The 27187-nt window shown below is 42.1% G+C and overlaps 1 protein-coding gene across 1 annotated transcript in view; it reads left to right on the top strand.

Moving 5' to 3' along the window:
* GRIN2B (glutamate ionotropic receptor NMDA type subunit 2B) overlaps positions 1–27187 on the top strand; it is a 939810-nt gene that overhangs the window by 883286 nt on the left and 29337 nt on the right. The window contains exon 11 of the mRNA XM_069737061.1: positions 25813–25973. Coding sequence (XP_069593162.1) covers positions 25813–25973 — 161 coding nt within the window. The remainder of the gene's footprint in view (positions 1–25812; positions 25974–27187) is intronic.

Raw genomic sequence — 27187 nt, 5'->3', positions numbered from 1 at the left:
ATCATTTCAGCAGCCAATCCAAGCCTTGCCAGTACTTACATGCCCACCATGCTAAACAGGATGTGCCCACACTTTCATTCATTCCTCATTGGCTGCTGCGTTCAATTTGAATTCTGGGAACTTCCGATTCTGGTATCCGATACGCGGGAAGTATCGGAATTCAGTATCGGAATTCCGATACCGCAAATATCGGCCGATACCCGATACTTGCGGTATCGGAATGCTCAACACTAGTTAAGACTGTTATTTGGTGTGGACACCTGTAGGAAAAAAAACTGTGGAAACATGGCCTAAATGTTTGTTGCATGGCTCCAGATTAAATCTGTGCACACTAGCAGCTTACCTTGGTAATAATGGCTATCTACGGAGGCTTTCAGCAGTTACATTGCTAATGGCACTGTCTTTATTGGGAGATGTTGAAGCTGTTTGATTTGAGCCCCGTCAGCCAGGGTTTTCAACCGTCTTGCTCTATACTACTTTTTTTTTTCTAGAAAGCAGAAGAAAGTAACATTTAGAAGGAATCACATTTTTTCCATTCTTGCAGTTGCAATATCAAGCTCACGGTTACCAGTAAAATAGAAAGCATAGTGTGCAGGGAATGTTCAGCTTTGTGCCTTTATACTCCAGATAATAGAAACGTAACGCAGCAATCACTTGGGTTTAAGCTTTGTGACGGCGGTTTTATTCTGTCATTGTAAAGCCATGATAAATCCTAGAAATGTTTCCATCATCTTAATTTCTTAATGCACAAAAGCATGCTTTGGTGATTTTTCACTGCATCTAAAATAAACTCTAGAGAAGGTAACAATTCCCAAAGGGTAGAGGCACAGAATCTTTGGATGGCCGTCAAACTCCGTGCCAAGGGAACTGGAAGTGACAAAGCGTGAATGATGCAGGATACTGGGCTTCCTAAAAAGGCTCCTATGAAACCTGACTCATCCCTCAGCCCCAAGAAGCGATGTGGACAGACACGACCTGATGAGACCTTCTGACTCAACGCAGCAGAGACGCAGAGTTCTGCCAGAACTAAATCCATGCTGACAGATCAGAGCATCTTCAGGCTGATCCGCTCATTCCTGAAAACGTGGATGCCACATAGTTAGACTAGAAAATATTGTCAAACGCTTTTTTAGACTAGTGTTTTCCCACATATTTGTATGTGACAACCTGGAAACTCCGTATTTTTGTGCTTGGTTGCTGTGCCTTAGTTCACACATATTTCCTTCAAATCTAATCTTCTGTAATTGTACTCTTGAAGTCCTCTAGTGTTCAGCAACAGTAAAGAATGGTCTAAGGAGCTTGTACCTTTTGCTATCTTACACTGTATTTGGAATTGTGATCAACATGCTGTTACTTAATTCATATAATTAATTTACTTACAACACGGAAAAAGTTTTGCGCAGGTGTGAAAAAAATTCTGCAAAGTATGAAAGGTTTCAAAAGTAATGTTAGTGGTTTATTATTTTAATCAGTAAACATAATGCAAAGTGGCTGAACAAAAAAAGAAATCTAAATCAAAACAATACTTGGTGTGATCACCCTTTTTTTATTCAAAATAGTATTACCGTAATTCTTCTAAGTACACTTGCACAAAGTCAAGTATTTTGTAGGATTGTAATCAGGTATATACGTAACCAATTGTACAAAACAGGTGATAATGATCATCATTTTCATGTGTAGGTCGAAACAGAGCCATTAACTGAAAATATAAAAGTTGAGGCTTAAAACTGGGCGAGGAACATACAAACTCTGCTACAAAGGCACGGTTGCGGAAGACAGTTTCATGTCACAGGTCCTACACCGTGACAAGACGAAGGATGGGCGCAGTAACAAGACACAACATAATCATACTGCAACATCTAGCTCTGGAGTTGCAAGATGTGATATTCAAACTAATTTGAAGACGCACCAAGAAATGGGAAATGTTGACTGTAGATTGGGTGGTCAGCCAAGGAAACTTAGTGCGCAGCAGATGAAGGACAAAATCTGAAGATACCCAGCAGTGTCATCATCGCAGAACTGGAATAAACCAGGGGATTATGCTTCACCCATCTACTGTTCAGAGAAATCTCGCCTGACAAATCATTTTAGAGATCAGATATAAAGAGAAAACGTCAATATGCTCTGATAAAGTTAATATATTACCTGTTATAATATACAAAATGTTAATAGAAAATACTGGTAAAAGAAAAGTCTGGCCTGAAGTGGTCTATATGAAGGAATTGCAGGCAATTAGTCACTTGATTTTGTTTTTCACTTGATAAAGACGCCGAGAAGGCGTTGAAACGCATTGTGAATGAAAAAACTTTTTCCCATCATAATTTCTGAAGAATTGATTTAATTCAGCAGCGCAGCCCTCCTACATGTTCATCCAACTGCATCAAATATTTCCTTGAAGATTTATTCACCAACCACAGGGCATCGGCAGCTGTTTTTCTTCATGCCTACAAAGGAGTTGTGCCTGTGTACCAGGTGAGCGTAAGGCTGGGTTCACATTGCGTTATTGCAGTCCGTTCAACGCATACATTGAAAGGACTGCGCTAACGCAAGTGCCGACTTTTGCACAGCGCTAGTGCAGATGGAGCTTCTGCTAGCTCCATCTGCGCTAGCAGTGACGGACCCGGAAACGCTGCAGCCCGCGTCTCGGGTCCGTCAATCAAATGACGGCACATTGCTAGCGCACGCCCATTGTGGGCTAGCGATGCGTCCGACATTGCAGTCTATGGCAGCATTAACGGACTACGTTACACCGCGTTATGCCGCGGTGTAACGTAGTCCGTTAAACGTAGAGCCATAACGCAATGTGAACCTAGCCTAACCAGCACTCTCCTATTCTCCCTCCATAGAGTAGCACCCTATTGTGCATTCTGCTTCCCACATCTAGATATACATAATTCTAAACCAAGTAGTAAGTCTTGTTTGCCAGAGGGATCAAATACTTATTTCTCACTGCAAAATGCAAATACATTTATACAATGTGATTTTCTGGATTTTAGTTTTGATATTCTATCTCTCAATGTTAAAATTGACCTACCCTTAAAAATCTAGACTGTTCATGTCTTTGTCAGTGGGCAAACTTACAAAATCAGCAAAGGATCAAATATTTATTTCCCCCTCTGTAGCTCTCACAGCGAGTTCAAACAATTTGTGATTCAATTGCCATAAATTATCAGAAAAATGCCCACTGCCTTTTTTACTACATACGAGCGGATGAATCTGCTGCAAAATGATTTTGAGTCGATTGTCCCGAAATTTGCAGATCCTGACAAATTTGAACAATTTGCTATTCTTTCCACAATGATCAGCAAAAGAAAATTCCCGGGCCATTTCATACACTACTGAAGATTGCTTAAGCCAGGGGGTGGGCTCATAGTGTAAGGTGCACTACAGCTATTACATCACACTGTGTAGTGCAGCCGAATAGGTGGGCCATCACATGGACGAAAAAAAATCGGGGCAGGAAAAGCTGCAGTCATTTTATGATTTTATAGCCTGCAGCTAGGAGCCGTGCAAGAGGAAATGTGATGAGCTGTGCTGCCTTTTTCGGATTTCCTCTTTCATAGCTCCTTGGTGTCCTCATCTCATTATTTATGTATTAAGTCTTTTACTTCTTATACTTTATGTGGTTTTGTTTGTTTATTTGAATCCTACTGGGGGATTAATTTATTCTTAATTATTCCACCATTGTTAATTATTAATTTATTACAATTAACATTTTATGTTGCCCTTTCATTCATGGTGTCACACGATTTTGTGTTTACCCGGTGTACGCTACTGTTTTGAATGTGAAGACGTAATAGCCTGTTGAATAGAAGTGAAAAGAAAATCCCTTTATGGGGGTCTGCAACTGGTTTGCTAATCACAAAATTATTAGGTTACTACAAAGACTTTTTATAAAGCCATCCAAAAATTATCCCTTTTTTTTTTACTGGAGACAAAACAATTGCACTACTTTAAACAAGAAAATGTAATGGCTTCTCAACAAGGAGTAAGAAGTTATTTCTTTTTTACAAAATAATAAAGCAATTTTTTTTCTTCCCTTCCTTTTTTTCTGTAGACAAAACAGGAGTGCTGCTTTAAAAGTGAAGAATGTCTGGCTTGTTGTCACCAAGCCTTTTAAAAAATTAGCTCTATTGTGAGAGCTATTTCTTGAGGGTACAAATACATGGGAGTACGTTTCCCATTATCTGTACTACTGTGTAGTACTAGTGGTCAGCCAGGGGATTTGTAGGCAGCCATGAGGTCTAAGGCTGCTGCCAAAACCACACAGCTGAGATTTATGATGGGACAGCTCAGGAGATGTGTGGCAGTGAAGGACTGGCAGCAGTATTAAAGAACAGGTGACTTGATGGACTGGGAGTTGATGCCTATCTGAGCATGGGAAACAGGTACTGGTGGCAGCAGAGTGGTGTAAAAGACAGACAATGGACAGCAAGGCAGGCGTGATTGGTATCCGCCATAAGTAAATGAAAGCTGCTACTCACTGACCCCACTGGTGATATTTTCAGGATTTCTTTAGTATTGCACAAGTAGTGGAAGTATCATCAAGGTATCAGGAATTGTCTCACCTGTGCAACACTATGGAAATCCTGAAAACATGACCCATGGGGTCCGTATGGACTGGAGTTTGGGAAATACTGGTTCAGAGCTACAGTATCTGCTAGAGAAAAGATGCAGTGCAGGTAAGACTTAATATGGCTGTTCAAGGGGTGCAACTCTGTTGATTTGCATCAGTTTGTTCCACCACCATCTAGTCCATCATGTCAGATGTATTACAATTGGTGCTGCTGGTGATATGGTTGTTTGTGCATTTTTTTTATTTTGTGAAAGAAAAATGACACTTATAGAGTTAAAAGAATTTTGTTTTGAGAATTTTATTCAATTTGATCCTTCCTGAGAATTTTTCTCATTGTAATATGAACTGTATAAGGAATGCACAAGTAAGTAAGAGTTGATTGTGTACCGTAGAAGCATATGGTTGTTACCTGGTCATATGTGTGATTGTCAATCATCAGCTTTACCAAACCTTCACTAATTAGACAGCATAGATTTTCACGGTAAGGGCTCATACTCACTTGAGAGAAAAAAAACTGTCTGTAATTTGGACCAAAAAACTTGGATGCAAACTATGCGATTGTCATGCGGAGTTCAATGCAATTTTTAATCGCAACATCCTTTTTTCTTCCTTTTTTCATCTGTATGCAATGCATTTTTTTTCAACTATTTTTATTCAGTCATTTACAGGACCATTTACAGTGTTCATGCCACAGAATGGTAAGGTATCTGTAAAAAAACGGATCCGTATTCCGTCCGCTTTTTTCTCGCACCCATTGACTTGCATTGGCGAGTCTCATCCAAGACTCGCAGCAATACGCAGCATGCTGCGATTTTTTTTCTCAGTCCGATTTTGGCTGAGAAAAAAATTGCAAATGAGATGTCACCTATTGAATAACATTGGTCCGAGTGCAATCCCATTTGTTATCGGATTGCACGCATCCATTTTTCTCTCAAGTGAGTATGAGCCCTAATATGGCAATTCTCCCACCAAATAACATGTTAACAATTTTGCAAAAAAAAACATAATTTCGGTAAAGAAAGTTGAAGTCATTGAAGTAAAAATTTGGGTTTGATAATCAATTTAGCTTGTCCTGACCTGCCCTTGAACAGAGGCTGCACATGTGGTTGTATTGACTATGCAGTGAGTGGATATAGGTCACCTGGTCAGAAATGTGGTCAGTGACACTAAGGGCTCATACTCACTTGAGAGAGAAAAAAACGGTCCGTAATCTGGACCGAAAAATGTGGATGGAAACTATGCGATTGTCATGTGGAGTTCAATGCGATTTTTAATCACACCATCCATTTTACATCTGTATGCAATGCGTTTTTTCTCTGCAATTATTTCTATTCAATCATTTACAGGGCCATTTACAGTGTTCTATGCCACAGAATGGTAAGGTATCTGTAAAAACAGATGGAAAACGGATGGTCCATAGTCCGTCTGTTTTCTCACACCCATTGACTTGCATTGACGAGTCTCATCCAAGACTCGCAGCAATACGCAGCATGCTGCAATTTTTTTCTCAGTCCGATTTCAGCTGAGAAAAAAATCGCAAATGAGATGTCACCTATTGAATAACATCGGTCCGAGTGCAATCCGATTTTTTTATCGGATTGCACTCATTCGTTTTTCTCTCAAGTGAGTATGAGCCCTAAGGCAACACATTAGTTCCCCAACCCCAAAAAATTATTGATATTTTTGGAAAAAGTTATTATTTTGGCAATGAAGATTGCAGTCATAGAAGTCAAATATTTTTTGGTTTCAGAATTGTAAACAATTTTGCTTTTTCTAACAATTTTTTTCTTATTACACTGTGCTTGAGCACAGGGAAGTGTTTACTTTGCAAAGTGGGAAAATGGTTTTCCTGGTCAGATATATGGTCAGCAACTGTTTGCTGTGCACTACACAGATTGGGAAACACAGATTTTCTGCTAACATACCAATTTCACCAATCCCAAAAATTCTTAACAATTTCATTTGATACTGTTAAACAATTTTCCCCTTCTCACAATCTTGGTCAGGGTGCAACCAGGAAAATTCAACCCTGATGCAATCACAATAATATTTACCTTAACCCAAGAGGTGCATCAGCACTACAGTAATGTAAAACACCAAGAGGTGCATCAGCACTACAGTAATGTAAAACAATCTCATTAGGCTTTAATTTTTCTCTATCCTGTGTCCTCTGAGTGCTCCTATCTCTAGACTGTACAGGCATAAAATTACATTCCTTGGCCAGTACCTATGTTATATACTTCATGCGCTATCCTGCCCCCGCCCCCAATTGGCTACGGTACATCATGTGATGGAATTGCTGCCGGTCTTTATGGAGTAGCTATCGCTGCAACACATGATGACATTATTCCACTCAATGAGTCTGGTATGTCTTGTACCTTCCCTTCTGCCTTCAAACATGCCACAATCACACCTATCCTCAGAAAGCCATCCCTTGACCCGAGTGCTATGTCCAGCTATCGCCCCATATCTTTGCTCCCATTTGCTTCCAAACTTCTTGAGCAGCACGTCCACGCTGAACTTTCCTCTCACCTTGCATCTAACTCGCTCTTCAACAACCTACAATCTGGCATCAGTCCTCACCATTCCACTGAGACTTCCCTGACCAAACTTACGAATGACTTACAGCCAAAGCTAAGAGACAATTCTCTATACTCCTCCTTCTAGACCTATCGTCTACCTTCGACACAGTTAACCTCTGCCTCCTACAACAGATCCTCTCGTCATTTGGTGTCAAAGAACTTGCCCTATCCTGGATCTCTTCATACCTTACCAAGTGCACACTTAGCGTTTCCAACTCCTATACTACCTCTTCATCTTGCCCTCTCTCTGTTGGTGTCCCTCATGGCTCTGTCCTAGGACCCCTTCTCTTCTCAATCTATACCCTTGGCCTGTGACAACTCATAAAGTCCTATGGCTTCAAGTACCATCTGTATGCTGATGGAACTCGGATATACCTCTCTGGCCCAGATGTCACCTCTCTGCTCGCCAGAATCCCAGAGTGTCTTATCAGCCATATCCTCCTTCTTCTCCTCTCACTTCCTCAAACTTAATGTGGACAAATCTGAACTAAAAATCTTACCTCCATCTTGCATACCATCCCTACCTGATCTATCTATCACAATAAATAAATTTACACTTTGCCCTGTCCCAGTAATCAGCTGCCTCAGAGTAACCCTTGACTCTGCCCTGTCCTTCAAACCACACATCTAAGCTCTCGCCACCTACTGTCTCCTCCTGCTCAAAAATGTTTCCAGAATCCGTCACTTTCTCAACCCTCACTCTACCAAAATTCTCTTGCATGCCCTAATCATCTCCCACCTCGACTATTGCAACATCCACCTATCTGGCCCACCTTCTAAGGCCGGAGTCACACTACAGCGAGATACAGCCGAGTCTCGCAGGTTAAAAACAAGTTCTGGCACCGGCACTCCGGAGTTGAGCATGCGGTTCCATGTATTGCTATGCGGCTGCACACTCCGCTCTGGAGTGCCGGTGCCAGAGCTTGGTTTTAACCTGTGAGACTCAGCTGTATCTCGCTGTGTGTGATCCCGGCCTAACACTCTCGCACCTCCCCAGTCCATCCTTAACTCTGCTGCCCAACTAATTAATCTCTCTCCTCGCTACTCCTGCTTCCCATCTTTGCAAATCCCTTCACTGGCTCCCAATTTCCCAGCATATCCAGTTTAAACTACTAACACTGACCTACAAAGTCATTCATAACCTTTCTCCTCCATAAATTTCCAAACTAAGCTCTCTATCTTCCCTCACGTAATTTCTGGTCCTCCCAAGACCTCCTTCTCTCCTCCATGCTTATTTGCTCCTCACCCAATTGCCTCCAAGACTTCTTCCGAATATCCCCCATCATCTGGAATTCTGTGCCCCAATACATCCACCACATTTGGATCTTTCAAATGGAACCTGAAAACCCATCTCTTCAAAAAAGCTTACAACCTGTAATGACCACACGGCCACCTCAACATCATCGAAGCTACTGCAACCCCCGACCTACTGTCTCCTTCCCCATAATCCTGTAGAATGTAAGCCCGCAAGGGCAGGGTCCTCTTCCCTCTGTACTAGTCTGTCATTGTTAGTTTTGTTTGCTGTAAGTGATATTTGTATTTTGATGTAACCCTTTCTCATGTACAGCACCACGGAATTAACGGTGCTTTATAAATAAATAAATAATAATAATACATGTGTGAAATGGCACCAGGCATTTTCTTTTTGCCAATCCTTGTAAATGTATACTTCCACAGTGGCTGATTGACTTCACTACTCCTCTTCTTCTTGGCGCTGAACTACCCTGAGGAAGAGTTATCATTTATCTCTCCCTTAGTCTGAGGTGATGTCTGTATATATCAAGAGGAATTTGGAAAGGGGATTCACCCCAAAATATTCATCTCTGGTCTGTGCAGTCTTCTTCTTTGTAAAAAAAAAAGAAAGATGAGTCTAAGAAGGCTGTGCATAGACTATTGGGGTTTGAATAAAATCCAGGTGAAGGATCATTATCCATTGCCCCATGTATCTATATTATTAAAGGCGCTACCATCTTTACCAAATTAAACCTGCATGCAGCTTCTAACCTAATCGGCATTAAAGAGGGAGACGAATGGAAGATTGTGTTTATCATCTGTGATAGTCACTCTGAATATCGATTTTTTTTTTTTTTTTTTTTTTTTTTTTTTTTTTTTACTTTTCTGTTTATGCGACACACTGGCTACGTTCTAGCACTTTGTTAATTAGATCTTTTGTGATGTTCTGTATTAGCACGTGCTATTCTGGAATTATATCTTAAACTTCTCCAGAGACCTAGACTCTGACTTTCTTCACGTTCATTTCATTCTGAAGAGATTGCGACAAAGCCATCTTTATGCCAAGGTGGAAAATTGTCACTTTAAGAAACATGAACTGCTATTTTTCTGATATGTCATATCATCGCAAGGAAAATGTTTCTTCAATTTTAGATTGGCCACAACCTATTGATCTCAAACCTCTCCAGAGATTCATTAGCCTTGCAAATTACTTCTGCCTGTGCATTAAACACTACCCATGCCATCTTACAACTTACCGGTAAATTATGTTTTTCCACTGCTCCTGTCCTACACCATCCTGATGTCAGCAGACCATTTTTTCCTGAAAAGAATGTTTTTGGTGTAGTGATGATTCTGTAATAAATTTCCTGTAGATTGAGAAATCATCTTTGCAAATTTCTCTCCAAGATATTTTTCCAGTGTAACAGAATTATTCCATTTGCGACCACGAGCTTTTGGGAGTAAAATTAGATCTTGTAGAATGGTGACATCTACTTGAAAGAGCTAATTTCTCAGTTACCATCTGAACTGACTACAAATATCTGGAACATCTTACGCCAGCCTTTATGTAGGCTGATTTCCCACTGCGTTCAATAGTCACTTTACTCACAGATTTACTTCATCTTCACCTACTGACCTGCAAGGAAAAATTGGAAGAAAGATGCCTTATTCAGGTCCTCTAATCTTTGTGATGCCTCTGAAGATGTATCCTTACATGTAATTGAACCTGATTGTATCTTCTAATTCTCAAATTTGAATACAACCTCTTGTCTCAAAAACACTCCAACAAAAAGTCTTATCTTGGGCCCATTGTTCTATTCTCTCCGATAACCCGAGAGTTAAACAACTGCTGAACTCCTTTCTTGATTTTACTGGTGGCCCAAATGGAAACAAAACATCAATTAATTTGTAGCATCTTGGCCTAAGGGTACCGTTACACTAAGCAACTTACTAACGATCATGACCAGCGATACGACCTGGCCGTGATCGTTGGTAAGTCGTTGTGTGGTCGCTGGGGAGCTGTCACACAGACGGCTCTCTCCAGCGACCAACGATCAGGGGAACGACTTCGGTATCGTTGAAGACAGTTTCAACGATGACGAAGTCCCCCTGCAGCACCCAGGTAACCAGGGTAAACATCGGGTTGCTAAGTGCAGGGCCGCGCTTAGTAACCCGATATTTACCCTGGTTACCATTGTAAAAGTAAAAAAAAAACACTACATACTCACATTCTGATGTCTCTCACGTCCCCCGCCATCAGCTTCCCTGCACTTTCTGTGTCAGCGCCGGCAGTAACAGCGGTGACGTCACCGCTGTGCTCTGCTTTACAGCCGGCGCTGACACAGTCAGTGCAGGGAAGCTGATGGCGGGGGACGTGACAGACATCAGAATGTGAGTATGTAGTGGTTTTTTTTTTTTTACTTTTACAATGGTAACCAGGGTAAATATCGGGTTACTAAGCGCGGCCCTGCACTTAGTAACCCGATATTGACCCTGGTTATAAGTGAACACATCGCTGGATCGGCGTCACACACGCTGATCCAGCGATGACAGCGGGTGATCAGCGACCAAAAAAAGGTCCTGATCATTCCCCAACGACCAACAATCTCCCAGCAGGGGCCTGATCGTTGGTCGCTGTCACACATGATGAGATCGTTAGCGGGATCGTTGCTACGTCACAAAAAGCGTGACGTTGCAAAGATATCGTTAACTATATCGTTATGTGTGAAGGTACCTTAAGTCTGTGCAGTACAAACCCTCACATTAAACGATCCTTTAGCTTATTCCCATACCACAAGAGCTTTAGTCTGCAATTTCTTTGGACTTTGTTGCAGATATTCCACAAGACTTCACTGATCTCTGGGGTGCAGTGGATCATTTGCCCAAGATATCTTGGTTTCTTCCATTATCAGGGTTTGCATTTGCCCCACAGTTGGCATCGGTGTTTTTTCAAAGAGATTTTCTGGTTACACGGTCTCCCACCTCATCTAGCCTTTGACCGTGATGTGTAATTTGTTTCCAGTTTCTGGAGGGCACTTTGGAAGTATTTAAAAATCTCTTTGGACTTCTCAGCTTCTCTTCACCTGAGATTACAAGGGGTAGGGGTTTGACAAGTAGAGAATAGAATATAGGTACCGTCACACTAAGCGACGCTGCAACGATACCAACAACGATCCGGATCGCTGCAGCGTCGCTGTTTGGTCGCTGGAGAGCTGTCACACAGACAGCTCTCCAGCGACCAACGATGCCGGTAACCAGGGTAAACATCGGGTTACTAAGCGCAGGGCCGCGCTTAGTAACCCGATGTTTACTCTGGTTACCATCGTTAAAGTAAAAAAAAACAACCACTACATACTTACCTACCGCTGTCTGTCCCCGGCGCTCTGCTTCTCTGCACTCCTCCTGTACTGGCTGTGAGCGTCGGTCAGCCGGAAAGCAGAGCGGTGACGTCACCGCTCTGCTTTCCGGCCGCTGTGCTCACAGCCAGTACAGGAGGAGTGCAGAGAAGCAGAGCGCCGGGGACAGACAGCGGTAGGTAAGTATGTAGTGGTTGTTTTTTTTTACTTTAACGATGGTAACCAGAGTAAACATCGGGTTACTAAGCGCGGCCCTGCGCTTAGTAACCCGATGTTTACCCTGGTTACCAGCGAAGACATCGCAGAATCGGTGTCACACACGCCGATTCAGCGATGTCAGCGGGAGATCCAGCGACGAAACAAAGTTCTGGACTTTCTTCCCCGACCAGCGACATCACAGCAGGGGCCTGATCGCTGCTGCCTGTCACACTGGACGATATCGCTAGCCAGGACGCTGCAGCGTCACGGATCACTAGCGATATCGTCTAGTGTGACGGTACCTTTACCCTTGCTAAGGGGGCATAGCCTGTATTACGAGCATGATAAGCCACACGCATAAAAGAAACTGTTTTCAGGATGTGTGGCTTGTGTTAGAAGCCAGGAGCAGATCACACCCCTGATCTGTGATGTAATGTCCCGCGTGGGAGGAGGAGCACACAGCACCTGTTCTGTGATTAAGTTACATTGAATAGTTTTAAATAGCAAATATTGTGACAACTGAAAGCATCACTATGAATGTAAGTCTTTATAGTTTATGAAGATATATCAAGGGGGAAACATTTTTATCTCACCGGAGTACCCCATTAAAATTAACACAAGAGCCATCAATATTGAATAGTTAGGTGTTGAGCTACACTTTTCGGTTTTGGAATAACTTGCAGAACTGTGATATGTATATTATTATAGGAAATGCACCAATATGTAGCAGTAATGCAGATCAAAATTCATACACAGTAACTTGTGAAAGTATTCACCCCCATTGGCTTTTTTCGTGTTTGGCTAACTCACAACCTGGAATTTCACAGATTTTTTTAGATTTTGAATCAGTTCATGTAAAAAACATGCCTAGAACACTGAATATTGTTTTTCTTTTTATTGTGAAGCCAAAGAATAAATAAAACACAATAACTGAAAACTTAAGTTTGCATAACTATTCACCCCTCTAAAGTCAGTACTTTGTAGAGGCTCCTTTTGCGGCAATAAGAGCTGCAAGTCGCATTGGATAAGTCTCTATGAGCTTTCCACATCAGGACATTGGGATTTTGCCTATTCATCAAGGTAAAACTCCAGCTCCTTCAAGTTAGATGGTTTCCTCTGGTGAAATGAAATTTTCAAGTCTGACCAGAGATTTTCAATTAGATTAAGATCTGGGCTTTCTCTAGGCCACTCCAAAACATGTACACATTTTCCCTTAAACCACTCGAGTGTTGCTTTAGCAGTATGCTTTGGATCATTGTATTGTTGAAAAGTGAACCTCCGTCCCAGGTTGAAATTACTGACAGACTGAAACAGGTTTTGCTCAAGAATATCCCTGTATTTTCCTTTGTGGGCAAAAAGTTAAATTTTGTGCTCATCTGATCACAGCACCTCCCCCCGTACATTTGGGGAGTCTTCCACATGTATTTTGGAAAACTCAAAATGAGCCTTACAATTTTTGTGTGCAAGTAAAGGCTTTTTTCTGCTTACTCTATAGAGTGCACAGTTTATTGTGGTCGTATGGACAAATACTCCAGTCTCTGTTTGGGAACTCTGCAGCTCCTTCAGGGTTACCTTTGGTCTTTGTGCTGCCTCTCTGATTAATGTCCTCTTTGCCCAAGCTGAGAGTTTTGGTAGGCTGCCCCCTCTTGTCAGATTTGTTGCGGTATCATGTTCTGTCAATTTGATGACAACGGATTTCTTGGTGCTCCGGGGGATCATCAGAGATTGGGATATTTCTTTCTAACCCAACCCTGACTTTTACTTCTCCACAACATTGTTCCTGACTTGTGTGGAGATCTCATTGGTCTTCATGGTGCTATTTAGTTAGTGATGTCTCTGGCTAAATGGTGTTGCAGCGTATGTGACCTTTCAGAAAAGGCGTGCATATACTGACAGACCTTGTGACACTTAGATTGCACACAGATGGACTACTTTTCACTAAGCATATTACTTATGAAGGTAATTGCATGCACCAGAAATTTTTAGGGGCTTCATAGCAAAAGGGGTGAATGCATACAGTGGGAATAAGTATTTAGTCAGCCACCAATTGTGCAAGTTCTCCCACTTAAAAATATGAGAGAGGCCTGTAATTGACTTCATAGGTAGACCACAAATATGAGAGTCAAAATTGAGAAAACAAATCCATAAAATCACCTTGTCTGATTTGGCAAGATTTATTTTCAAATTATGGTGGAAAATAAGTATTTGGTCATTAACAAAAGTTCATCTCAATATTTTGTTATATATCCTTTGCTGGCAATGACAGAGGTCACACGTTTTCTGTAAATATTCACAAGGTTGGCACACACTGCTGGAGGTATGTTGGCCTATTCGTCCATGCAGAACTCTTCTAGAGCAGTGATGTTTAGGGCCTGTCGCTGGGCAACACGGACTTTCAACTCCCTCCAAAGGTTTTCTATGGGGTTGAGATCTGGAGACTGGCTAGGCCACTGCAGGACCTTCATATGCTTCTTACAAAGCCACTCGTTCATTACCCTGGCGGTGTGCTTGGGATCAGACCCATCCACGTTTCATCTTCAATGCCCTTGCTGATGGATGGAGTTTTGCACTCACAATCTCACAATACATGGCCTCATTCATTTTTTCATGTACACGGATCAGTCATCCTGGTAATTTGCAGAGAAACAGCCCCAAAGCATGATGTTGCCACCCCCATGCTTCACAGTAGGTATGGTGTTCTTTGGATGCAACTCAGCATTCTGTCTTCTCCAAACATGACAAGTTTTGTTTCTACCAAACAGTTCTACTTTGGTTTCATCAGACCATATGACATTTTCCCAATACTCTTCTGGATGATCCAAATGCTCTCTAGCAAACTTCAGACGGTCCCATGTATGCACTGGCTTAAGCAGGGTGGACAGGTCTGGCACTGCAGGATCTCAGTCTCTGGTGGCGTAATGTGTTACTGATTGTAGCCTTTGTTACAGTGCTCCCAGCTCTATGCAGGTCATTCACTAGGTGCCCCCAAGTTGTGGTTCTGGGATTTTTGCTCACCGTTCTGGTGATCATTTTGACCCCACAGGGTGAGATCTTGCATGGAGCCCCAGATTGAGGGAGATTATCGTGGTCTGGTACTGTATGTCTTCAATTTTCTTATTATTGCTCCCACAGTTGATTTCATTACACCAAGCTGCTTGTCTATTGCAGATTCACTCTTCCCAGCCTGGTGCAGGGCTACAATTTTGTTTCTGGTGTCCTTCAACAGCTCTTTGTTCTTCACCATAGTGGAGTTTGGAGTGTGACTGTTTTGGGCATGTGTCTTTTATACTAGTAACAACTTCAAACCGGTGCCATTACTAGAGGTAATGAGTGGAGGACAGAGGAGCCTCTTAAAGAAGAAGTTACAGGTCTGTGAGAGCCAGAAATCTTGCATGTTTTAGGTGACCAAATACTTATTTTCCACCATAATTTGAAAAATAAATCTTGCCAAACCAGACAAGGTGATTTTCTGGATTTGCTTTCTCAAATTTGACTCTCATAATTGTGGTTTACCTATAATGTCCATTACAGGCCTCTCTCATCTTTTTGAGTGGGAGAACTTGCACAATTGGTGGCTGACTTAATACTTTTTTCCACACTGTGTACACATGAGAATTTTTAGTCATTTGATCCCATAAATGTAATTTATGCCTATATTTTTCTCACTTCATTTTCACTAACTTAGACTAGTGCTAATTAGAGATGAGCGAGCATTCAAATACTCGGATGCTCATTGTTTGAACCAAGCAATTAGAAATGCTCAGAAGCTCATGAGTAACGAGTATAATGGGAGTCAAAGAGAAATCCAAGTATTTTTCCAGAAGATCCTACATGGTTTGGGGGCAGTGAAAATGTTCAAATGGATGGAAAAGTGTTAAATGGAAGGAGATCAGCATGGGGAAGACCTCTTGAAGCATCTCTGACTCTCAGGTCGGTGCTGAAACAATTGTGTCAAACTTTTACTCCACTTTAAGGACTGACAATAAAACATTCAAAATTGAAGAGAAATTGTAGTTGACAACAAAAAAAATGTTAAGAAACATTATTTCCTGTATAATGACTTGTATGTAGGGCACAATTTGTAAAGGATTTTAAAGAATAATAATACTTTAAGTAAGCCAAATTTGAAACTTATATGAAAAAATTGGAAATTTAAGTGTAGTTTATGAAGGAAACAAGAACTGCCAAAAATTAGGGACTCATATACACTCTGTATTAGACATAGAGGGCTTCATACACATTCTGTTCATATTTTCATGTAGTGGTACTGCTAAACTAAGTTCAAAGCCTGTCAAAAATTTCAAGCCGGGTCATCCATACACCCTTGTAGGCACCAACTGTAGTACCTTTATTCAAATATTAAGAAAGTTTTGTTGTGGCACTTTACACTCATAAAAGCTCTGCACACAGTGCAGAGCCTGCAAAATATTACAAGCAAGGTCATACACACACCTTTGAAGGCACCAACAGGAGTACATCATTCAAATATTAAGAAAGTGTAGTTGTGGTACTTCTACACTCATAAAGGCTCTCCACAAACTTGAAACGAGAAAAATATGATAAGGAGGGTCATCTATGCAACATTGAAGGCAACAACTGAAGAGCCTCATTCAAATATTGAAGATTAAAAACACTTTATGTGCAACTGTCGTCTGGCAGTGTGGAAAAGTTGGGGCTTATCCTGGCTTTGTTCATTTTTGTCAGAGTGAGCCTGTCAGCATTTTCTGTTGGCAGGTGAAAGCACCTGTCTGTTATAACCCCCTCCCACCTCAGCGACACTAATAACCTGCTCCGACAAGACTCTACAGGCATGGCAGCACAGCACCTCCATAGCATAGTGGGACTGCTCATGCCAGGTGCCCAGTATTGAGACCCTATAGTTGAAGGTTTCAGTGGAATTAGGGAGTACACTGGTTTAGAAAGGCAGGTATTGATTGACCATCTTTAAAATATTTTCTAGCCGCATTGTTGATACAGTGCTGCAGGGCATCCAGCTTCCCACTGAGGTAGATGATGTGCTCTGAGACAGTAAGTTGGAGATGGAGGATAAGGAGGAGCAGGAGGGGGTGCAGGAACTGGTATAGGAGGTGGAGGAAACCCTGATAGAAGTAGTGCCAACAATCCTCGGCATGGGTAGCACATGTGCCGTGCCAGGTTTGCACTTGGGTCTGGCCTTCACAATATTCACCCAGTGTGACGTTAAAAGAAATGTAATGTCCCTGGCCACAAGGGCTTGTCCACGTGAACAATCCCAGTAACTGCGTTGGTAAAGGCATGGGTGATGTTCCTAGACACGTGCTGGTACAAGGCGGGGACGCAACATCAGAAGAAATAGTTGCAGCTGGGGCTCGAGTACAGAGGGAGGGCTGCCACCATGAGTCATCAGAAATTCTCTGTGTCTACAAGCCTAAATGGCAACATTTCCACGGCAAGCAATCTGGAAATGTGCCTGTTCTTTATTTAGGCCTGTGTGTGGGTAGCTGTAAATTTTCTTTTTGGTTTTAAGGTCTAGGGTAGAGACAACTGAACGCTTTGCTAGGACAAGGATTTGGAAGTGCCTGTTGATGGTGCCTCAGAATGTGCAAGGATCGAATGCAGGTCGTGAGCCATGTGCGCCAGTGTCATGGACAGGGGATTGGAAAGCACCTATCACAGAGTAAGAGGCAGTGGGGTCACCTTTTGGCACCAATTGTTGACCTAGGAATTCGGCCCACTGAGTTGGGTGCTTAGATGAGATGTGACTAATCATGCTGATGGTGATTAATCTCTTAGTGGTCAGGGCACAGGTTGCAAATGAACATTTTTTTGGTCTCAGAACTTTCATTAAAAAAGTCTGACTGGAAAACACCTAACTCTTTGACTGAGAAATTCACAGGTGTCGGTGCTCTGCAGAACAGTGGCCCGCCAGCGCTGCTGACATTTTTCAGCATGCCAGCTTCCCAGGTTGAGTCAGTGACTCTATCACCCACCACTAGAGATGAGTGAACTTTTCAAGGTTCGGTTTGGCAAACGTCCTGATACGCGCCAAACAGTTTGTCAAACATACCCAAACCCCATTGAATTAAATGGGAGAAAAAACCTTTAGGGGGGCCAAAAAGCTGCCAAAACAGTCCAAATTAGGGGCAGCCACCAAGAAAAGTGGCATCAGTTGACCCAGAGTACAAATAGTATAATTGTGCAGCATAGATACTGTACATGGGGCAAGACCTGGGACAGTGCTTGTAAAAGCATTTCTAGCTTAAACATTGATCAGTAACAGGTGGATGAGTGACAGGTGCAGGCCTGGTGTTCTGAGAGCACTGCCAAATTAAAGCAACACACATGAAGGAGACCCAACTTGGAGTCCAAACATTTCCAAAAATTAGAGCGATTCACCAGAAAAAGTGGCATCAATTGACCCACGGTAGAAATTTTAGAATGGCATAGCAGCAGTCAGACATGGGCCATTTATGAGCCAGGATCTGTGCCAGCATTTACAGGTTTGAATTTAAGTTCAAATTAAGAGGTGAGTGAGGGACTGGTGAAAGCCTGATTTGCTGGGAGCAATGATACCTCATGCAACAGCTCAAACTGTTTTTTTTTCTCAGCCACACTCAAGTGGCACAAATATCAGCTTGTTAGACCACTAATGTTAGAAAACTTATAGAATAGTAACACAGGTAGTAAGAATAGTAACACAGGAAGTTGACTAATCAATTTACCCGCAGCATAAATTTTAGAATGGCACAGCAGCAGTCAGCCAGGGCCCATGCATGGGGTATTAGTGTGTGAGCCAGCATTTAGAGCAACCCAACTTGGAGTCCAAACATTTCCAAAAATTAGGGGTAGACACCACTAAAGTGCAATCAATTTCCCCAGAGAAGAAATAGTATAACGGGGCTCTGACACCCCTTCCACTACAGGCAACCCACCATATGGAGACCCAACCTGGAGTCTGCACATTTCAAAAAATTGATTGTAACATCATCAACAGCAGCAACAGCAGGCACAGAAGCCACACTAAAGATATCACAGAGTGCAATTACATAAGATTAATGCAACAAACTTAAAAATGCCAGGGTAGAATATACTACTGTAGTGTTACTAAAAAATGCAACATCGCTTAGTCTGTACAGTCTGCGATTGGGTTAAAAAAGTCATTGCAAATCTATGACTTATTCATCTTGATGAAAGTTGGGCTTTCTACACTTTCAGGGGACAGCCAGATGCGTTTATCCGTCAGCACACCACCAGCAGCGCTGAAGACACGTTCTGAGAGAACGCTGGCTGCCAGACTTGACAAAACCTCCAAGGCGTGAAAGGCGAGCTCATGCCACTCTTCCATTTTTCAAGACCAAAATGCAAAAGAATGCAAATTCCCCCAATGACATTGTCAATGAGCTCAACATACTCCTGCACCATTCTCTCCTGTCGTTCACAACCTGTCAGACTTGTACTCTGTTCTGCTGGTGCATGGACTGGTCTAAAAAATGTGTGGAATGACTCAAAGAAATTGCTTCTGCCACTTGCACTGCTGCTGCTAATGTTTTTGTGTTTACGAGAAGGTCTTCCCAGGACTATAACTGCAATGCACACTATCTGCTTCACTACTGTCTTAGGGAAAATCACTCTTAAGATTGTCTACAAGTGTTTTTCGATATTCCAGCATGCGAGCATCCCTTTCCGGGGGGAAGCATCTGGCAACATTTATTCTTGTACCGTGGATCTAACAGAGTGGTAACTCAGTAATCAGCACTATTTCTAATCCTAACAATTTGGCATTTTGTTGCAGATAGTGCAGCAAGAAGGTGCTCATGTGTTGGGCACTTTCATGAGGTCTAAGTTCATGGTGTATTTGTGGCGGGGTAACACTCAAGCTTGCTTCCTCCTTCCCCTCCCGCCAATCACAGACAACAGAGAGTGGATCATTATCCTCTTCGTATCCTGAGTGTTGTGCACCAATCACTTTATCCTCCTCATCCTTCTCTATTTGCTCCTTGGCTCTTGCACCTTCAGTAACAATTTGTTTGGTACTCTTTGATCACTTTAATCCACCCTCCCATGGCACCTGTATGACGACAGTCTGGAAATTAGAAATATTGTTATCCCTTGCTAATCTTCCTGTGCTTCCACCTCTTCCTGAGGGACCACCTCCTCATGCAGACTATTCAAAGTCTGCTCCAGCATGTAGATGATGCAGATAACGGCATCGTCAGCGCTAATCATCTTAGTAGCCATTTCAAAACTGTGCAGAAGGGTGCAAAAGTCCTTCATCTGTGCCCACTCTGCAAGCATAATTTGCACCATGTCTATACTGCGTTGGCCCAGGCAATGCAAAAGGCCATACTGCATCATGGCTCATTGCTGCTGCCACAGTCACTGCAGCATAAGCAGAGTAGTAAACAAGTGGAGGTTCTGCATCCGAAGACCTGTGTGAGAACACTTGCCACGGAGACAGAGGATGAAGAAGCAGCAGATGCGGTTGATGAGAGGGCCGATGGTTGGCAAAGGCCGCTAGTCCGTATTTTAGCACAGTGAGATTCCCACACTAATGAATGTTGATCGTGCATGTGCTGGTTCAGTAGTCAAATTAATGCAATTTTTGCCTCTATTGATTCATTTTTTGGTTAAGTTGGCAGCTAACATGAGCTGGGTCATGCAGTCTCAAAAAAGCCCAGACAAGACAACCCTTGCCGTCTCTGCAAACTGCAGACCTGCAACCGCTGCTAACCACAGTTGTGACTTAGGATGCAGTATTTGTTTTGGTTGTGTCACTCCATGTGTATGACAAGACACAACTTAAGGTCCTCATCTTCCTCCTCTTCCACCTTCTCTGCTGAGCTACTCGGCTGTGTTACCCTGCGTTCACACCAAGTGGGATTTACAATCTTATTGTCATCATCTATGTTCCTCCACTCACCCTCATCCTCTTCCTGCACTGACAGCACACTACATTCTAGATGCAGCTCAGGTATCGAAGTCTCATCAGGATCTCCTCCACCCCTGGGGTTAATGTCTGGTGAGGAGGGTCTAGAACCCTTGCTGACTACCACATTTTTTGTTCTTGATTTCTTTTAGTGTTTCTTGAAGCCAGAAAGTTGCTATTTGAAATGACTTTAGCTTTGTGCCATGTCTGCGATCCGATTGTTTTCTACAAAATTATCAACTGAATGAACATCCTCCAAGGCTGTGATTCCATAATTTTTTTGCCAGGGGTTGTATATATTTAGCAATGGACTGCAAAGCCCTAAGACCTGCCTAGTGGCTGTATTCACCACTCCCCCTGCTCCAGCAGCTGTTTCTAGGCTAACTGCACAATGTATCGCAAGCACAAAATTAGCCCTAAGAAAGACTTTTAGTTTGATGGTTCAGCAAAGTACCACCAATAGAGGACTCTGATTCCTAAAACTGTGCGCATAGGCCTGGAAACTACGGTCTCCCTCCAATCGGAACTGTCCCTTGAGTTTTGTAATGGTGTCAGTGTGCCGAGTGTGGTGGCGCCGGTCCTTTTATAACCTCTGATGAGGTAATGCGGCCAGCCAATCACAATAATGCCACTATCAAGATGGCTGCGGCAATACAGAAACTGGCAGGCAATTCCTGCATGTTTATTGGCTGTGTAACAGGAGCAAAACATGCAGGACGGGAATTCAAGCATTCAATCCAGGCACCAGCTAATGTTCTACGAGTGCTGAGCACATCCGAGCACCCAGATACTAGAGTGATATCCGAGTATCGCCGAGCACATTTGCTCACTGCTAGTGCTGATGCATCACACTCAAATCTGATTACAAAAATATTTAAACAGGGATTGTAAAGTAACAAAATAAGTAAAAAGCCAAGGGGAATTAATACATTTGCAAGTCACTGTATGAATATATTGAATATATTAATATTGAAATGCATTGCTGCTAACAGAGTATACATATATTTACTGTAAATTTAGGCTATATAGCAGAAAGACAGCAGTTCAAAATCATATAGTCAATGTCAACATAAACTTTGGTGCACTCAAAGCGTTACGGCATTTCTTTGTGTACATTGCAGTCACAGCAACTTGGGCTTGTCTATATTTCATTCATTTTGGCAATGGTCAGTTTTGGTTTTGTAAATCTCTCTGGATGTTTTAAAGGGGTTGTCCTGTCTCAGGCTTCAAGTCTGCCGTTACTCTATCTGACTGCAGACTAGTGAATCCTCACATTGCGCAAATTGCACACCGGTGCCTGTGTAGTTTACATTCTCCAAAATCCGGCAAGACTGTATCCAGCCTCACTCAATACACTTGCAGTGAACGAGGCAGTGCATGTCTAGTCAGTACATGACGTCATGTATGTAAGTCACATAGTTGTGGTTACATGACTGCTCGCTCCCAGCCGGGCATCGGAAAATCCTCACAGCATGCATTACGCGCAATGTGAAGATTCACAAGTCTGCAGTCACCTAGAGTGTAGACATGTAGCATTAGTTTTATGAAGGGATAAAACAGTGAGATGGGTATAATGCTACTAATTGTTTCTAAATAAATGCATGGGCATATAGATTAGCCCTTCGTCCTACAATTCGATATCTTCTTGCAGAACATACTCTACATTGATTTTATCTTTATTGGGAGACGAGCATTAAAACATTTGAAGAAGCCTCTGTGCACAATACTCCCATGAGGCATCATGTCACTTTAATTGTAGCCAGTCAGAATTAAAGCTTTATTCTGGCCAATCAACAGATGTTTTTAGCTACTTCATTATGTAAATTGTACTTCCAAGCGCCTAACAATAGTTCCCTCCAAAGCCTTCATCTGAAGCACATCTCTAAACTACTAATCAGTCTCTAGCAGGCAGAGGAAAATTCCCGGTTTACTTTGTGACCGTGACCTTATAGCAAAGGTTTACCAGCGCCTTTTGTAATTGCACCAAGGCTGCAGCAATATTGGCTCTCTGACCCGCTGCATATTCCTTTTTATTCTGTTCCATTGTAACAAGGCTAGGGGCCTTATGTATTTGGAAGAAGAAGAGAAAAAAAACCTTCTGCCATCAGCGTCCATCACAAAGATTTATGGAAGAAGACGTGTTTGTGAACTAAAAGGAGTCATGTATGATGTACAATAGTTTTGAATGCGCTGCAAAAAAAGAGATTGATCTTGTGCACCTGTAACAATGGCTCTGTTCTGCTATCGAGTGCTGCGTAAAAAGCTTTTGGAGAAGAACAGGATTTTATTTGACACAAAGCGGCAATCCAGATGAGTTGGCGCAGTGATGGATAATGGGAGCAAAAATCCACACATCGGGGCCAGCCTGTCTGGAAAATGTAATAACATTGTGGAAAGTGTAAACTGTGAGCCTGCTGTTAGTAGTACACAGCATATCACTGAATAAAGGCATGAAGCTTTTATAAAAAATATGGCAGCAAGAAGGAGAGGTAGGGGCGGACATATTACTGGTGCAACCTGTGCAGCTGCACAAGGGCCCATGGGATAAGGGGGCCACCACCCCCTGCAAAGCAGGTGAAAGTGTGCATTATGATGAGTTATTGGACTGTAAAGGGCCCATATGTTGCTCTTGCACAGGGGCCCTTTTCTGTCTTTGTCCACCAATAAGAAGAAGGGAGACATTATTGCTTAATTGCTCTTGTCTGCATTCCCTACAGATGCTCACTATGTCATTGAGTACAATCCATGCCCCAGTGCTTCAGTACGGGGACAACTAAGGCTTAGTTTCCTTATCAAAAATTGTAACCAGAAAAGGTGTGGCACTGCAGCCTTAACGAGAGTCAGAAATCTCATGTCAGAGGCCAAAAACAGACAACGTAAATGGGATTATTTCAATGGGTTCAATCTATTAAAGAGGTTGTCCACTACTTTTTGATTGATGACCTATCCTTAGTATATCAACTGGGGTCTGACACCCAGCACCCCTGCTGATCAGGTGTTGCCAGTGTCGGCCGGAAGTACACACTTGTGGACCTGGCCATCATCTGATGGTGGCAGACACATCGGCCTCCTATTGATTTGAATAGGAGGCGGATGTGGAGTACCAAGCTTTGGCCACTACCAGCTCTGCAAAAGGGTGCTTAAGGCCAACACCGAAAACTGTTTTTTGGCAGGGGTGCCGGGTGTAGGATCCTGGTCGATCCTAAGGAAAGGTAATCGATCAATATGTAGTGGACAACCTCTTTAATAAAAATACCACCATTTATTTACTGTAAAATAATGCTTTCCAAACAGTTACTAAATTAGGATATTTTGATATCAAAGTTATCAGCCCCAATTCATCAAGACCGGTAATTTTCTCGCCGGTCCTAATGAGGGCGCATGACAGTGTCAAATGCTTCCCATTCATTAATCCAAGCACCATGTCATTGACTGGAGTAAGATTTGGGACTTAAGGAATGCCATGAATTACATGAGCTGTGGTATCATACTCCTGTCCTTTCATATGTCGATGTACCCACTAGTTTCTCTCAACAGAAGAGAAAGGAGAGAAGTTAGATGAGGTTAGTCTGCTTTTGGCTGTAAGTATGCAAATTGCCTACATATAGTCAAATGACCACTGAATTCGCATGGGGAATTCAGGGGGAATCATGACCGTGTGTATAGTGCACACTGTCATGATTTAGAGGTCAGTGTTAAGCAGATTTTCTTCATAGACCAGAATGTTTAAAATTGAGTTACTATACCTAATTAATCCTTCTTGGAGTGCAAATCAGTCAAATAAATCTTTAACACTTCATTTGATTATAAAGAATCTGGAATTGACAGCATCAAACATAAAACAAGGAGGTTAAAATTTTACAACCTCGCATAGATTAATGACAGAAAATGACCAGATTTATTGCCAGTAAAAGACTCTCTGAACCAATTATTCTTCCCTGCATGAGCAGAGGATTGTGGGAATGTTATCGTTAATGAAATCCTAATTTAATTTCAGTAGAATTTCATGCTTTGTTGGAAAGCTGTAGTTTGGCTTTTTAATGAATAATGCATTTATACAACTAATAACCATGCCCTAATTTTAAACAATAGCATTGAAAAATAGAATCCAAAATAAGTAGACAAAAAAAGTAATGCATTTTTAATAGCAATACAGTAACGTCATATGTGCAAACCCTACAATATGAATGAACTATATCAATCATTTATGATCATAAATTAAAACATTAGAAAATATATTACTGTAGGTCATAATTATAGGCACTGTGGTTATCTAGCCGGAGATAAGCCGGATCTCCATATTTTCATAATGGATTTTAGATGATCTAGCAGCGTATTTAGGGTCGGACATACCATTGGTGCAACCTGTCCATCCCCCACAGCGCCCAAGTGTTAAAGAGGGTGTTCGATCCTGAAATCCAATTTTTTTTTTTAAGCTAACCTGTGCTGTATTGTGATATACAACACCCCTATAGATTTTGTTTTTTGTTTCTGCCTTTCATTCCTCCTGAATTTCACTTCATTCCCTGCAATCACCTTGTTTACCTGCAACTCTACTAAACTTGAAGGGAACCTGTCAGCAGGATTGTGCACAGTAACCTACAGACAGTGTCAGGTTGGCGCCATTACACTGATTACAATGATACCTGGTGATGAAATCTGTCTTGTGGTTGTTTCTTAATCGTTATTTTCAGTTTGCAGATAATGAGTAGTGTCCTGATGCGGGGTTTATGTATGTGGTGCTCTGATTATATATTCATAATGCAGATTGCTGACAGGTCACTGATCCCTCAGGTATCATTTTATTCAGTATAACGGCACTGATCTGACACTGTGTGTAGGTTATTATTCACAATCCTGCTGACAGGTTCCCTTTAATGTAACTACTAAGTAAATAAGTTAACTACTTTTTGTATTAGTTTTGCCTTTGATACAGACTGAACTTTTCTCATTTTGTTTTAGTTTCAAAGACCCAATGATTTCTCTCCCGCCTTCCGATTTGGTACTGTCCCAAATGGCAGCACAGAAAGAAATATCCGTAACAACTACCTCGAGATGCATACATACATGGTGAAATTCAACCAACGATCAGTGCAAGATGCTTTACTTTCTTTAAAAACTGGGTAAGTTGTGTTTAGTGCACGATGGAACCAGAAAATAAAAGAAGACAGAGAATTTCATCAAACTATGGCCCAAATCTCCGACTAATTTGACTGTTTAACCACTCAGTATAAGACCTCATTCATACGTCCATTATTAATTACATACGTGTAAAAATAGTATCGGTGTCATCAGTGCGTCATCCATGTGTCCATTTTTACCATCAATGTGTCATCTGTGTGTCATCTTTACTATCGGTGTGTCATCTGTGTGTCATCTGTGTATCGTCTTTCCCATCAGTATGTTATCCATGTGTCGACTTTACCATCAGTGTGTCATCTGTGTGTCCATCTTTACCATCAGTGTCATCCATGTATTGTCTTTCCCATCAGTGTGTCTTCTATGTGTCCATCTCTACCATCAGTGTGTCATCCGTGCGTTGTCTTTCCCATCAGTGTGTCATCCATGTGTCGTCTTTACCATCAGTGTGTCATCTGTGTGTCGTCTTTACCATCAATGTCATCCGTGTATCGTCTTTCCCATCAGTGTGTCTTCTGTGTCCATCTTTACCATCAGTGTGTCATCCGTGTGACGTCTTTCCCATCAGTATGTCATCCATGTGCCGTCTTTACCATCAGTGTATCATCTGTCTGTTGTCTTTACCATCAGTGTCATCCGTGTATCGTCTTTACCATCAGTATGTCATCCATGTGTCGTCTTTACCATCAGTGTGTCATCTGTGTGTCGTCTTTACCATCAATGTCATCCGTGTATGGTCTTTCCCATCAGTGTGTCTTCTGTGTCCATCTTTACCATTAGTGTGTCATCCGTGTGACGTCTTTCCCATCAGTATGTCATCCATGTGTCGTCTCACCATCAGTGTGTCATCCGTGTATCGTCTTTACCATCAGTATGTCATCCATGTGTCGTCTTACCATCAGTGTGTCATCTGTGTGTCGTCTTTCCCATCAGTGTGTCATCTGTGTGTCATCTTTACCATCAGTGTCATCCGTGTATTGTCTTTCCCATCAGTGTTTCTTCTGTGTGTCCATCTTTACCATCAGTGTGTCAGCCGTGTGTCGTCTTTCCCATCAGTATGTCATCCATGTGTCGTCTTTACCATCAGTGTGTCATCTGTGTGTCGTCTTTACCATCAGTGTCATCCGTGTATTGTCTTTCCCATCAGTGTGTCTTCTGTGTGTCCATCTTTACCATCAGTGTGTCATCCGTGTGTCGT

Source organism: Ranitomeya imitator, chromosome 8 (assembly GCF_032444005.1).
Source record: "Ranitomeya imitator isolate aRanImi1 chromosome 8, aRanImi1.pri, whole genome shotgun sequence".
In the NCBI taxonomy this organism is placed as follows: domain Eukaryota; kingdom Metazoa; phylum Chordata; class Amphibia; order Anura; family Dendrobatidae; genus Ranitomeya; species Ranitomeya imitator.
The sequence above is the reverse complement of the archived record's forward strand: the minus strand, read 5'-3'. Positions and strand labels throughout refer to the sequence as shown.